The sequence below is a fragment of the Dasypus novemcinctus genome, chromosome 4, assembly GCF_030445035.2.
Source record: "Dasypus novemcinctus isolate mDasNov1 chromosome 4, mDasNov1.1.hap2, whole genome shotgun sequence".
Classification (NCBI taxonomy): Eukaryota; Metazoa; Chordata; class Mammalia; order Cingulata; family Dasypodidae; genus Dasypus; species Dasypus novemcinctus.
In genome coordinates this window covers 57,940,925-57,954,005 of record NC_080676.1, presented here as the reverse complement: position 1 = coordinate 57,954,005, position 13,081 = coordinate 57,940,925, and the positions used below count along the sequence as shown (strand labels likewise).

General features: G+C 44.2%; 1 protein-coding gene across 4 annotated transcripts in view; it reads left to right on the top strand.

Annotated features, from left to right (window-relative positions):
* The window catches only part of MCF2L2 (MCF.2 cell line derived transforming sequence-like 2), a 330,371-nt gene that overhangs the window by 271,089 nt on the left and 46,201 nt on the right, over positions 1-13,081 (top strand). For all 4 annotated transcript variants that reach the window (XM_071214651.1, XM_058295404.2, XM_004464613.4 and 1 more), the window contains 2 exons: positions 8,945-9,011; positions 10,290-10,405. In XM_071214651.1, the coding sequence (XP_071070752.1) occupies positions 8,945-9,011; positions 10,290-10,405 (183 nt within the window). The remainder of the gene's footprint in view (positions 1-8,944; positions 9,012-10,289; positions 10,406-13,081) is intronic.

The window sequence follows — 13,081 nt, the reverse complement described above, 5'->3', positions numbered from 1 at the left end:
GGAACTGAAACACGGACCTCCCTTGTGGTAGGCAGGAGCTCAGTCACCTGAGCCACATCGGCTTCCCTGTCATTACTTTTTATGCATTTGCATATTAGACCTTTAAGACGTAAAGAGTGGATCTACATACCAAAAATTACAATACAATATCACAGTCATTTATAATTACCCATATGATTTCCTTTACTGGATATCTTTATTTCTTTATGCTGCTCCAGTCCACTCTTTAGTTTCCTTTCCTTTCAGTCTAAAGAACTCCCTTTATCACTGCCAATAGATTAGGTCTAGTGTTGATGAGGTCTCTAGGATTTTGTTTATCTGGCAATGTCTTAATCATTCCCTCATTTTTGAAAGACAGTCTAGTTGGATATAAAACTCTTGACTGGCAATTTTTTTCTTTCAGCACTTTAAATATTTTGTCAAACTGCCTTCTTGACTTCATGGTTTCTTATGAGAAAACAGCATTTAATCTTATAGGTACTCCCTTACAGAAAACATGTTGCTTTGCTCTTGCAGCTTTCAGAACATTCTCATTGTCCTTGATACTCGACAGTGTGATAGGGCTGTATACATTTTTTTAAAGGATATATTCTTTCCATCCTTGCCCCTTGGTTAAAGTATCATCTGGCACAATGTAAGCATTCAATAAAAATTAGCTGTTAAAACAAAAGTATCATCTGAAACAACCATGAAGTGCCATGTAGAATGGAGCCAGATATCCAAAGCTCTGTTTTCATTCTACCTTGAAATAGGACTTCTGAGAGGAAACATCCCCTTAAAATACATTCTGCCTCTATCTGCACACCAATGTTCATAATAGCATATTCACAATTGCCAAAACATGGAAGCAACTTAAGTGTCCATCAACTAACGAATGGGTAAACAGAATGTGGTATATACATACAGGGGACTATTACTCACCTGTAAGAAGAAATGGAGTTCTGCTCATAAGACAGCATAGGTGAACCTTGAAGGCATTATGTTGAGTGAAATAAGCCAGACATAAAAAGACAAATATTGCATGATCTCATTGATATGAAATAATCAGAATAAACAAATTCATAGAGTTAGAATCTAGAATATATGTTACCAGGGGCTGGATTGGGGGTGGGGAATGGGGAACTAATGCTGTACAGAATTTCTATTTGGGTTGACTGTAAAGTTTTGGAAATGGAGAGTGGTGATGGTAGCACAGTATTGTGAGTATAATTGACAGCACTGAATTATATATGTGGATGTGGTTGGGGGAAAATTTTAGGCTTTTTGTATGTTACTAGAATAAAAATTAAAAGATAATAAATAGGGGGAAGCAGCTATGGCTCGTGCAGTTGGGCACCTGCCTACCACACGAGAGGCCCTGGCTTCAGTTCCCAGTACCTCCTAAAGAAGACAAGCAAGACAGCAAGCTGACATGACAGGCTACTGCAGCGAGCTGACGCAACAAGCTGATGCAACAAAGAACCACAATGAGAGACTCAACAAGCAGTGAGCAGAGATGGCTCAAGTGACTGGGTATCTCCCTCCCATATGGGAGGTCCTGGATTCAGTTTCTGGTGCCTCCTAAAAAGAAGGTGAGCACACAAGGAACAGGCACAGAAAACAGACAGTAAGAGCAAATAATGGGGGTAGGGAGAGGGGGAAACAAATAAATAAATAAAATCTTTTTTTAAAAAAGATAATACATAGGACTATACAACACTGTGAACCATGTGGTAATAATACAATTTTTAAAACGTTCTTTCATGAGTGTACCACACTAATGCAAGGTGTTAATAATACGGTAGTATATGGAAAAGAAAACCCACCCTTATGTAAACTATGGACTGTGGTTAATAGTAGAATTATAATATTCTCTCAAAAATTATAACAGAGGTACCACACTAACGCAAAGTGTTATGCCTCCACTTCCCCCTTTAATGATCAAAATGGAAAGTGGATTCCATTTTAAAATGTAAAACAAAGTGCCAGAGTGTATGGTAATGCAGGATATTCTGACATCTTAAATTCATTTGGTGTCCTAATTACAGTGTTCCCTCTCATGAGTAGATACCCATCAGGACCTAAATTGCTCCCTGTGTTTAAAGGTTTTTAAATTACTTGAGTACTCCCAATGTTTTCTGTTCTTCCTGTGCATTATATTAATATATACTTGATGACTTTGATGGTAAATTCTTGAGAGCCTTTTCAATGAATAAGATAATGTGTCTTGGAATAAAAAGCATGCAGTCATCAGCTAGAGTCATAAATTATCCCCTACTATGTAAATTTTTTTCCCCTTCCCGCCGCCCCCCCCGCCAGTTGCCTGCTGTCTGTGTCCATTCACTGTGTGTTCTTCTGTGACCACTTCTATCCTAATCAGCGGCATCAGGAATCTGTGTTTCTTTTTGTTGTGTCATCTTGTGTGTCAGCTCTCTGCGGCGGCTTGCTCGGTCGGTAGAGGTGGGGTCTGGCTGCGGACGAGGGGTCGGTCCAGCTCAGGACGAGGGGTCGGTCCTGCTTGGGACGAGGGATCGGTCCCGCTTGGGACGAGGGGTCAGTCCGGCAGCAGACGAGGGGTCGGTCTCACAGGGGTTGCGCGGTTCGGCTGATGGGGTCGCCCGGCGAAGCCGGCGACGAAGGGTCGCCCGGAGAAGCAGGCGATGAACTGGGGACAAGGGAGGCCAGGCCCTTGTCGGGGGCTCTCAGGACTGGAGGGCGCACGGCAGAAGAACTACCGCGGAGACAAGGTAAACACGCAAGTCCAACTTTATTGAGGGAGAGGCAACAGTTTTATAGGGGCTGGGGAAGGCTGATTGGTCGAAGCCACGCCCTGTTCTGATTGGTTGCCGGAGAAAGGTCAGTGGGAGGTACTGGACAGGGGAGGGGTGGTGATTAGGGACTGGCTGTCGCTGTTGCTGGGGGAAGTGGCAGGGTTTAGGGATTGGTGGCTGCTGTTGCTGGGGTGGAGGGCAGACTTGAGTTTCCCGCCCACGCCTGGCTGTTGCTGCTGCCGGGGGGAGGGAAAAGGGCAGACTGGATTTTTCCGCCCATGCCTGGCTGTTGCTGCTGTCGGGGGGAGGGAAAAGGGCAGACTGGAATTTTCCGCCCTGCGCCTGCGCAGGGAGAAAGAAGAAGAAGGGTGCCGCCCCACAAGGCATCGTGTGGCACCATCTGGGAGGAGGAGCGGCCGCGGAAGCATGGCTGCCGAGAAGGGGAGACCCGAGGGCACTCTGCGCCCATGCTGAGCTTCCTTCAGGGGTGGCGGTGAGTCCGACCAGCCACCCTATTATGGGGGCAGCGGCTTGGCCTGCCACGGCTGCTCCCCCGCCAGGCCAGCAAATCACACTTCAGCCCGAGGGGTGACCGCATTTCCCCCTTCTTTTCAAATAAGGGCCAGGATGGCAGCAGCAACAAGTAGCCAAGGCCCAAGAGGCAGTAAGCAATGAGGGAAGTGGGGCTGAAGAGGGAGGTGAGTATGACGGGGATATAAATGTACAATTTGGGGGGTGGTATCTTGCCGTTGCAAGCAAGGGTGGCCAATGTCCAATTCTCGTTGATCTCGGTGGCTATAAGGTCCATCTGCTGTTAAAAGTCCAGAATGACAGCGCGTTACAGGTAGTTGATCTCTTCTTGGCGGCGAAGAGCGGTAGAGGCAGACTGTGTGATGGTCTGGAGGATCGCAGCTGTGAGGACAAGTTGCGTCAGGGCACCAGCGACGGTGGTGGTGGCAGCGTCGGGAGTGGTGGAGACGTAGGCGAGGACAACAAGAAAGCCAAAGTCTCCACGGGTGCGAGAGAGGCCGATGTTAATGGGGCGGGCTGACATGGGGCGGCCCAATCTTGAGAGCGCGGCGATGGGAGCCTAGGTGCGCGGTGAGACGAGGGGTCAGAGCCGGTGGGGTTCTGACGGTGGTCGCAGGCCAAGAGAAGGCCCCGACGAGGGGAGGGCGGAACGACGAGCAGTGGAGCAAGGCAAAGGGGAGCAAGCACGGAGGGGAGGAGGCAGAGGTGAAGGCAGGGGTGGAGGTGCTCAGGCACGCGCTCCTGAGAGTTTTATTGGCACCTCTTAATCATAGCGGGTCGGTATAAGCCCCCGACATGGAAGGAGAAAGCCATCCAGCGATTCTCTCAGACCGCCGTGGATCGTATGAGGTCACCAAGGTTCAGGAGCAGCAATGCAGAGCGAAAAGGTAGGGGTGAGAAGAGAGGAGGGCGTAGGGCTGTGGTAGGGTTACTTCAGACGTGCAAGCGTGCGCTCCCGAGAAATCCAAGGCTCCTCTTAATCATAGCGGGTCCGTATAAGCCCCCGACATGGAAGGAGAAAGCCATCCAGCAATTCTCCCAGACTGCCGTGGATCGTATGAGGTAGCCAAGGCTCAGGTAGCAGCAATGTTGCACGAGAGAAGCCCCACGGTGAGAAGGGGGGGGGCGCCAGGTAATAGAGTGAGGCTGTGGTGGAGTTACCTTGCCCCACGTTGGGCGCCAACTGCGGCGGCTTGCTCGGTCAGTAGAGGTGGGGTCTGGCTGTGGACGAGGGGTCGGTCCAGCTCAGGACGAGGGGTCGGTCCTGCTTGGGACGAGGGATCGGTCCCGCTTGGGACGAGGGGTCGGTCCGGCAGCAGACGAGGGGTCGGTCTCACAGGGGTTGCGCGGTTCGGCTGACGGGGTCGCCCGGCGAAGCCGGCGACGAAGGGTCGCCCGGAGAAGCAGGCGACGAACTGGGGACAAGGGAGGCCAGGCCCTTGTCGGGGGCTCTCAGGACTGGAGGGCGCACGGCAGAAGAACTACCGCGGAGACAAGGTAAACACGCAAGTCCAACTTTATTGAGGGAGAGGCAACAGTTTTATAGGGGCTGGGGAAGGCTGATTGGTCGAAGCCACGCCCTGTTCTGATTGGTTGCTGGAGAAAGGTCAGTGGGCGGTACTGGACGGGGGAGGGGTGGTGATTAGGGATTGGCTGTTGCTGTTGCTGGGGGAAGTGGCAGGGTTTAGGGATTGGTGGCTGCTGTTGCTGGGGGAAGTGGCAGGGTTTAGGGATTGGTGGCTGCTGTTGCTGGGGTGGAGGGCAGACTGGAGTTTCCCGCCCACCCTGGCTGTTGCTGCTGTTGGGGGGCGGGGGTGAAAAGGGCAGACTGGAATTTTCCGCCCTGTGCCTGCGCAGGGAGAAAGAAGAAGAAGGGTGCCGCCCCACAGGCATCGTGTGGTGCCATCCGGGAGGAGGAGCAGCCGCGGAAGCATGGCTGCCGAGAAGGGGAGACCCGAGGGCACTCTGCGCCCATGCCGAGCTTCCTTCAGGGGTGGCGGTGAGTCCGACCAGCCACCCTATTATGGGGGCAGCGGCTTGGCCTGCCGCGGCTGCTCCCCCGCCAGGCCAGCAAACCACACTTCAGCCCGAGGGGTGACCGCAGCTCTCCATGCGTGCGGCACCGTTCTTGGGCAGGCTGTACTTTCTTTTGCACTGGGTGGCTCTCCTTAGGGGCACACTCCTTGTGCATGGGGCTCCCCTCCACGGGGGACACCCCTGCGTGACACGGCACTCCTGGCGCACATCAGCACTGCACATGGGCCAGCTCCACACGGGTCAAGGAGGCCCAGGGTTTGAACCGCGGACCTCCCATGTGGTAGATGGACGCCCAATCCATTGAGCCAAGTGCGCTTCCCTGTATAAAATTATTTGAAAGAAAAACTAAGGAGAGGAAAGGAAAAACAATGGCTTACCAGTGGTGTGAGAACTTTTTTTTTTTTTAAATCTGGCCTGAAATGTAGATAACCATTATTTAGGGAAATTCCTATTATTTGAGCTTTATTTCTTGTACTCCAACAGGTGAAATGAAGGAATTGGTTGGGACCTCTCAAATATTTTCCAAACAGTACATTCAGATTTGGCCTAACAAGAGGTTTTTATATCTTCTGAGTGGTGAATATTTTCCTAAAAACTCAGAGTCTCCTACATAACTGCTGAATAATAAGACATATTTCTTCCTACCACCTAATTATTTCTGCTGTCTGACTTCATATAATAATCAATACATCTTTCAGCAGACTTGCCAAGTTACTTAAGCCCAATGCTTCATAAGGGCATAAGAGGCATCTGGTTTTCTATGAATGCTTAACTGTTGCTGTGTTCCTACTTGATGCTATGGTTCATAGAAAAAGATTGGTATTGAGACCTTCATTTCCTTCTGACTTAGCAACTGTCATCATTTCAGGACAATTTATGAAAAGAACAAGAACCTCTTATTTAGTGACACTGTTAACTACATATGATCTTAAGTAGCTTTTTGGTACCCTGTATACTTCTTAAAATTGTATCCTTTTCAGTAAGTATCCTTTATGAGTCTTGTCTTATAATGCACTTATAACTATGTAGGAAAATTGCCATTTTAAGAAAAAACGATCATTGGGCTATAAATATGTAAATTGTGTTAATTTATGTCTCTCAAATGGGGTTTGTCATTACTTTCAGTATCATTCATAGTAAAATGTCATGTATACCTATTTTTAGATTAAAAAAGCAATCACTGTTGGCAGCGTCCTAAATTTCTTTCTATATATTTTCTAAGCATATGCAATTTTACATATATGTATATATACACACTTTTAAAACACAAATAATCATTCTATGCATACTGTTCTGCATCTTGCTTTTTCTTTTTTTCACTTAAAATACCTGGGCTTCATCTTATCAAGGTGTATCATTCAGCCTCATTCTTTTTAGTAGCTGCAAGGTATTTTAATAGCATAATTTATTGATGAACATTTAAGTAATTTCTAGTTTATATCTGGTTATTGCTGAAGTTCTATTGTTATTACAAGCAATGAACATTCCTAAAAGTGAAATTACCAAGTCAAAGAGTACCTGCTTTTAATTTTGATGAGTTATTTTTAAATTATGTTTCCAAAGGCTTATATAAATTAATAGTTCCACCAATATTGCTGAGAGTTTTTCCACATTCTTACCTACCAGTCTGCCTTAAGGTTTGAATTTCTGCCAGTCTAGTAGATGGAAATTGTTATTCTTCTTTTAATATGCTTTTGTTGAGTGATGTGTGTAGTTGAGCCTTTTTAAAGATTAATGGCCACTTGCATATATATATGTGAATTTCCTGTTTTGTGTCCTTTGAACACTTCTTTTCTGTTGGTTGGTTTTTCCCTTGACATATCCATTTTTATGAAAGAAAAAGGAAACCCTTTACTGGGAAAGGCTGCCATTGAATGGATAGCCTACCAGCTGTTTATAGGAACCCATAAATGTATACTCCACATGTGAGCAAGGTGTAAACATTCAGAGCCCCCCCCCAAAAAAAAAACATGAGTATGGCCACACTGCCAGATGAGAGAAAGAAAACAATCTGGGAACAGGGGTAGGGTCCAACCTCACTGTGTATTAGTTTTCTGTTGCTGTATAACAAATTACCACATACTTAGCAGCTTGAAACAATACCCATTTATTAGCTCACAGTTTCCCTGGGACAGGAGTCTGAGCATAGGATGATGGTGTTCTCTGCTCCAGATCCCACAAGGCTAACATCAGGGGGTACACTGGCTACATTTTCATGTGAGTTTCAGGGGTCTCTTTCAAACACAAGTAGTTATGGCAGAATCCATTTCCTTGTGGTTGTAGGACTGAGGTCCCTGTTTCATAGTTGGCTGCCAGGCAGAGGCCCTTGACTCCTAGAAGGTGCCCTCATTCCTTGCCACATGATCCCCTCCATCTCTTCAGCCTGCAAAGGGGAATCACCCTCTTTTGGATCTGTCTCATGCTTCCAATCTCTCTGACTTCTCTGCTTCTACCCTCTAGACAGAGTTCATGTGACTAGCACAGTCCCACCAGGTTTACCTATCTATCTTAAGGTCAACTGATTTGAGACCTTAATTACACCTGCAGAATCCGCTTCACAGCAGCACTCAAATTAGTGTTTGGTCAACTCCTGAGAGAAGGTGGGTATACATCAGAGGTCAGAAATCTTGGGGGCTCTCTTAGAATTATGCCTATCACGCTCTCCTCCTACATCTCACATGAGGAACTGAGGGAGTTCACACTTTTGGCTTAGGAAATGTGGTCACACTGAAACATCCAAAGCCAGAGGAAGGGAGCATGACAGGCATCTATCTAACCCCATGTACAACAAAATACATCCAGGTAGGTCAAAAATCTTGATGTGAGCAATGAAACAATAAAAAGTTGGTGAGAAAATCTAATAATCTACATGTACAACGTAGGGGTCAGGAGACTTTCCTGACCAAGGATCCAAACCAGGTATTACTGACTCCAGAGTCGACACCCTTCACCCACCCACTATGCAGCCCACCTGGAGGAAAGGTCATTCATTGCACAGATTTTGAGTCCTCTAACCTTGCTTTTTCTCTCTTTTTTTTTTTAAGATTTATTTATTTATTTATTTCTCCCTCCCTCCCCCCACCTCTGCCCCCATCCCGGTTGTCTGTTCTCTGTGTCTATTTGCTGCGTCGTCTTCTTTGTCCATTTCTGTTGTTGTCAGCGGCACGGGAATCTGTGTTTCTTTTTTGTTGCATCATCTTGTGTCAGCTCTCTGTGTGGGCGGTGCCATCCTTAGGCAGGCTGCGCATTCTTTCACGCTGGGCGGCTCTCCTTATGGGGCGCACTCCTTGCACGTGGGGCTCCCCTGCGCAGGGGTTACCCCTGCATGGCACGGCACTCCTTGCGCGCATCAGCACTGCACATGGTCCAGCTCCACACAGGTCAAGGAGGCCCGGGGTTTGAACCGTGGATCTCCCATGTTAACCTTGCTTTTCTTGATGCCAGTGTGCCCAGAGGGTATTTTTGTGAGATGTTGGCCTTGGGTGTTCAATAGAGCAGAATGAACTGACTGAACTGTAACTGGTGAGACACGAAGGGAAAGTATGGATGAAAATCATTCTAAAGGAATTCTAAAAGAGCACACTCTCTTTTTCTCTCCTGTCCTCTTTCTTGCTGCTGTGATTCAGGTGCATTATTGGTGACTTACTTGAGACTGAAGAAATTTACATCAAAGAAATTAAGAGCATAATTGATGTAAGTAGATGGGGGACTGGTTAAGAATATATTCAAACTGGTGGTGGTGTCGTTTTTCCCACAAAGAGACTCAAAAGTGTTGCCAAATGTCACTGGAATTCCCAGCAGGATTTCAGGTCTTGTGATGCCACATTTGTCTCTCCAACAGGAGTAGGGACGTTCTTAAGACTTTTGGTCCATGTGGCCAAATAGCTTCCGAATTATTGTACCAATTCATACTGATTCCAACAATGCCCAACTAGGTTCTTTATGTCCTTGCCAATAATAGATATTATAAATTAAGTGTTTCAGATAATTTAATATGGGGGGATTATTTCTTATTGTTTTAAGTAACATTTTTTTTACCTAAGACTGAAAATGTATGTTTTCCCTACTTTCCCCAGGGAATAATCTTAAGGGGAAAAAATATGCACAGTTACTTATTATGGAATTTTTTTACAACAAAATATCAGAAGCAATCCAAATATCCAAGAATAAAGGGAAGGGTTAAATAAAGTATGATATAGATGCTGAATGAAATATCATTCAACTGTAATAAATAATTATTTTGAATAATATATAGCAACATTAGAAAAATCTTACAAGGTAAACTTTTAAATAGAGTATGTAAATATTCACAAGCTGATTCTAAAATGTATATGTAAAACCAGAGTACAAAATTATAAATGTACTGTGATAATAACCATAGAAAACTAGCTTTTTAAAAAATCGTTAAGGAAATATAATAAAACAATAGTAACTACATTGGGTCCTACATTGATGGGTAGGGTTTTTTCCCTTTCACATTTGATATATAACTTATGATATTTTTATTCCTTCTATAAAAATGCTACTGTATTATCATTGCCATTAAGCTATCTCCTTTTTATTTATTTATTTTTTGTATGGTACTGGGGCCAGGGGATTGAACCCAGGAGCTCGTATGTGGGAAGCTGGCACACAACCACTGAGCTACAATGGGTTGCCCCGAGTTGGTTTTTCTGTTTGTTCATTTGTTTTGTTTTGTTAGGAGTTACGTGGGATCAAACCCAGGACCTCAAACATGGGGAGCAGGTGCTCAACCATTTGAGTTACATCCACTCCCAATCATCTCCCTCTGAAGACAGACACATGAGAAAAATTATATCAAAGGAAAGTATTTGATAGAATGGATTTCAGGAAACACATGTGCTGTATTGTCCAATTATTTCATTAAATTTTGGTTCCTGGAGTAGCCAGTTCATTTCATCTCTCATATGTTCTTATCTGGAAAACCTACCTTGTTTCCTCCCTCTGCAGGGGTATATCACTCCAATGGATTTTATTTGGCTGAAGCATCTCATTCCAGATGTTCTTCAGAACAACAAGGACTTTCTCTTTGGGAATATTAGAGAACTTTACGAATTTCACAACAGGTATATAGTAATCCAAATTTTCAAGGAAAATGGAAAGTGAGGAAGAGAAGGGTGGAAATTAGTTTGATAGAATTTGGAGATGAATGTGCTTAGACTTTTTGTTATTGTAGTTTTTAAATTTTTGTTTCAAAATGCTTTCAAATTTACAGGACAGTTACAAAAATAATACAGACCCCACACAGAAAACTCCAGCTTACCCCTAGTCCCCTGCGCTCAGGTACCCATATCCACCAATTTTAACATTTTCCCACATTCACCATATTATTTTATATATCTATCCATCCATCTATCAATCCCCTGCCTATTAGTCTGTCTGTCTATTTATCATTCCATTTTCTGAGCACCTGAGTGTACATTGAACCTTGTACACTTTCTAGGACCAAAGATATTCACTTATGTACCTACCTTCTTAGTGCAGATATCAAGTTCAAGAAATTTAACATTGATATAAAGCTTACAGTCTCTATTCCAATTTTTTACCAAATGTCCCAGCAATGCCCTTTTTAAAAAAGATTAATTTATTTATTTCTCCATGTACCCCCTTGTTGCTTATACTCCATCTACTTGTCTTCTTTTTAGGAGGCACGAGGAACCAAACCTGGGACCTCCTATATGGAAGGGAGGCACCCAATCTCTGAGCCACCTCTACTCCCTGCTTGTTGTGTTGTTTTTTGTGTGTGTGTGTCTTTTTGTTGCATCATTTCATTGCATTAGCTCACTGCACCTGCCCGTCATGTCAGCTTGTCTTCTTTAAGAGGCACCGGGAACCAAACCTGGGATCTCCCATGTGATAGGGCGTCCAACTGCTTGAGCCACATCCACTTTCCCCAACAAAGTCCCTTTGAGTCTTTTCTCTTCTATTGTAAGATCCAGTCCAGGATCACATAGGCATTTAATTGTCATTGTCTCTCTGTCTCTTTTTTTTAATTGTGCGAACATACAACATACACTTTCCCATCTCAGCCACTCCCAAGCATAACATTCAGTGTGTTTAATCCCATTCACAATGTTCTAGTACCCTCAGCTCTTTTCATTACTAAAACTTTCCCATCCCCCCAAACAGAATTTCTATTCCCGTCATGCATTAATTCCCTATCCCTCCTGTCTCAAACCCTGGCAACCTCTACTCTATTTTCTGCCTCAATAAGTTTGCATATTCTCTGATATTTTCTTTGTAGTTGCCAAAGGATTTAAATTTAACATCCTAAATCTTTAACAATCTCATTTGCTTTGATACCAACTAAACATCAATAGTATACACAAGTATGTTCCTATACCCCTCTGTCCCCCCACCTTAATGTAGTTCTTGTCACAATTACATGTTTTTATAGTATGAGTCCAAAAGCACTGATCTATCAGTATATTTTATGCATTTGCCTTTTAGATCCTATAGGAAGTAAATAAGTGTAGTTACAAATCAGAAATACCATAGCACTGACATTTATATTTACCCATATCCTTTTCTCTCAGTCTGTAGAACTCCCTTTAGCAGTTCTTGTAGGGCCAGTCTAGTAATGACTAAGATCCTCAACTTTTTGGAAATGTTTGTTGGGAAATGTCTTAATCTCGCTCTCATTTTCAAAAGATTTTTTTTACCAGATATAGAATTCTTTGTCACAACTTTTTGTTTTCAGTACTTTAAAAATGTCGTCCTACTGCCTTCTTGCCTCCATGGTTTCTGATGAGAAATTAATCTTGTTGAGGTTCCCTTATATGTGACATGGTGCTTCCCTCTTGTGGCTTTCAGAATTTTTTCTTTATCTTTGGCATTCAAGAGTTTTATTTAAATATTCTGCAGTATGGGTCTATTTTGGGTTTATTTTGTTTGGAGTTCATTGAGCATCTTGGATGTGTACATTCATGTCTTTCATTAAATTTAGGAAGTTTTAGCCATTATTTCTTTGAATGTTCTTTCTGCCTCCTTCTTTCTTTACTTCTTCTCCTTCTGGGACTCCCATAATGTGTATATAGGTATGCTTGATGGTGTCCTATAAGTTCCTCAAGCTCTGTTCACTTTTCTTTATTCTTTCCTCTTTCTGTTCTTTAGACTGAATGATCTCAATGGCCTTATCTTCAGATTCACTCATTCTTTCTTCTGCCAGCTCCAAACTGCTCTCAAACCCCTCTAGGGAATTTGTAATTTCTGTTACTGTGGTCTTTAGCTCTGTTTGTTTCCTTTTCATAATTTTCATCTTTTTGTTGATATTTTGTGTTCATCTACTGTTTACCTGATTTCCTTTAGTTCTCATCCATGTTTTCCTTTAGCTCTTTGAACATGTTTAGGACCATTCTTTAAGTCATTTTCTGGTATGTCCCAGGTCTGGTCCTCCTCAGTAATGTTTTTTTTTTAAGACTTATTTTTTATTTCTTTCTTTCCTCTTCCTCCCCCCCCCCCCCCATTGTCTGCTCTCTGTGTCCATTCACTTTGTGTTCTTCTGTGTCCACTTGCATTCTTATCAGTGGCACCAGGAATCTATGTCTCTTTTTGTTGCGTCATCTTGCTGCGTCAGCTCTCTGTGTGTGCAGCACCACTCCTGGGCAGGCTGTGCTTTTGTCACGCAGGGCAGCTATCCATGCGGGGCACACTCCTTGCACGTGGGGCTCCCCTATAAAGGGGACAGCCCTATGTGGCACAGCACTCCTTGCGTGCATCAGCACTGCGCATGGGTCAGCTCA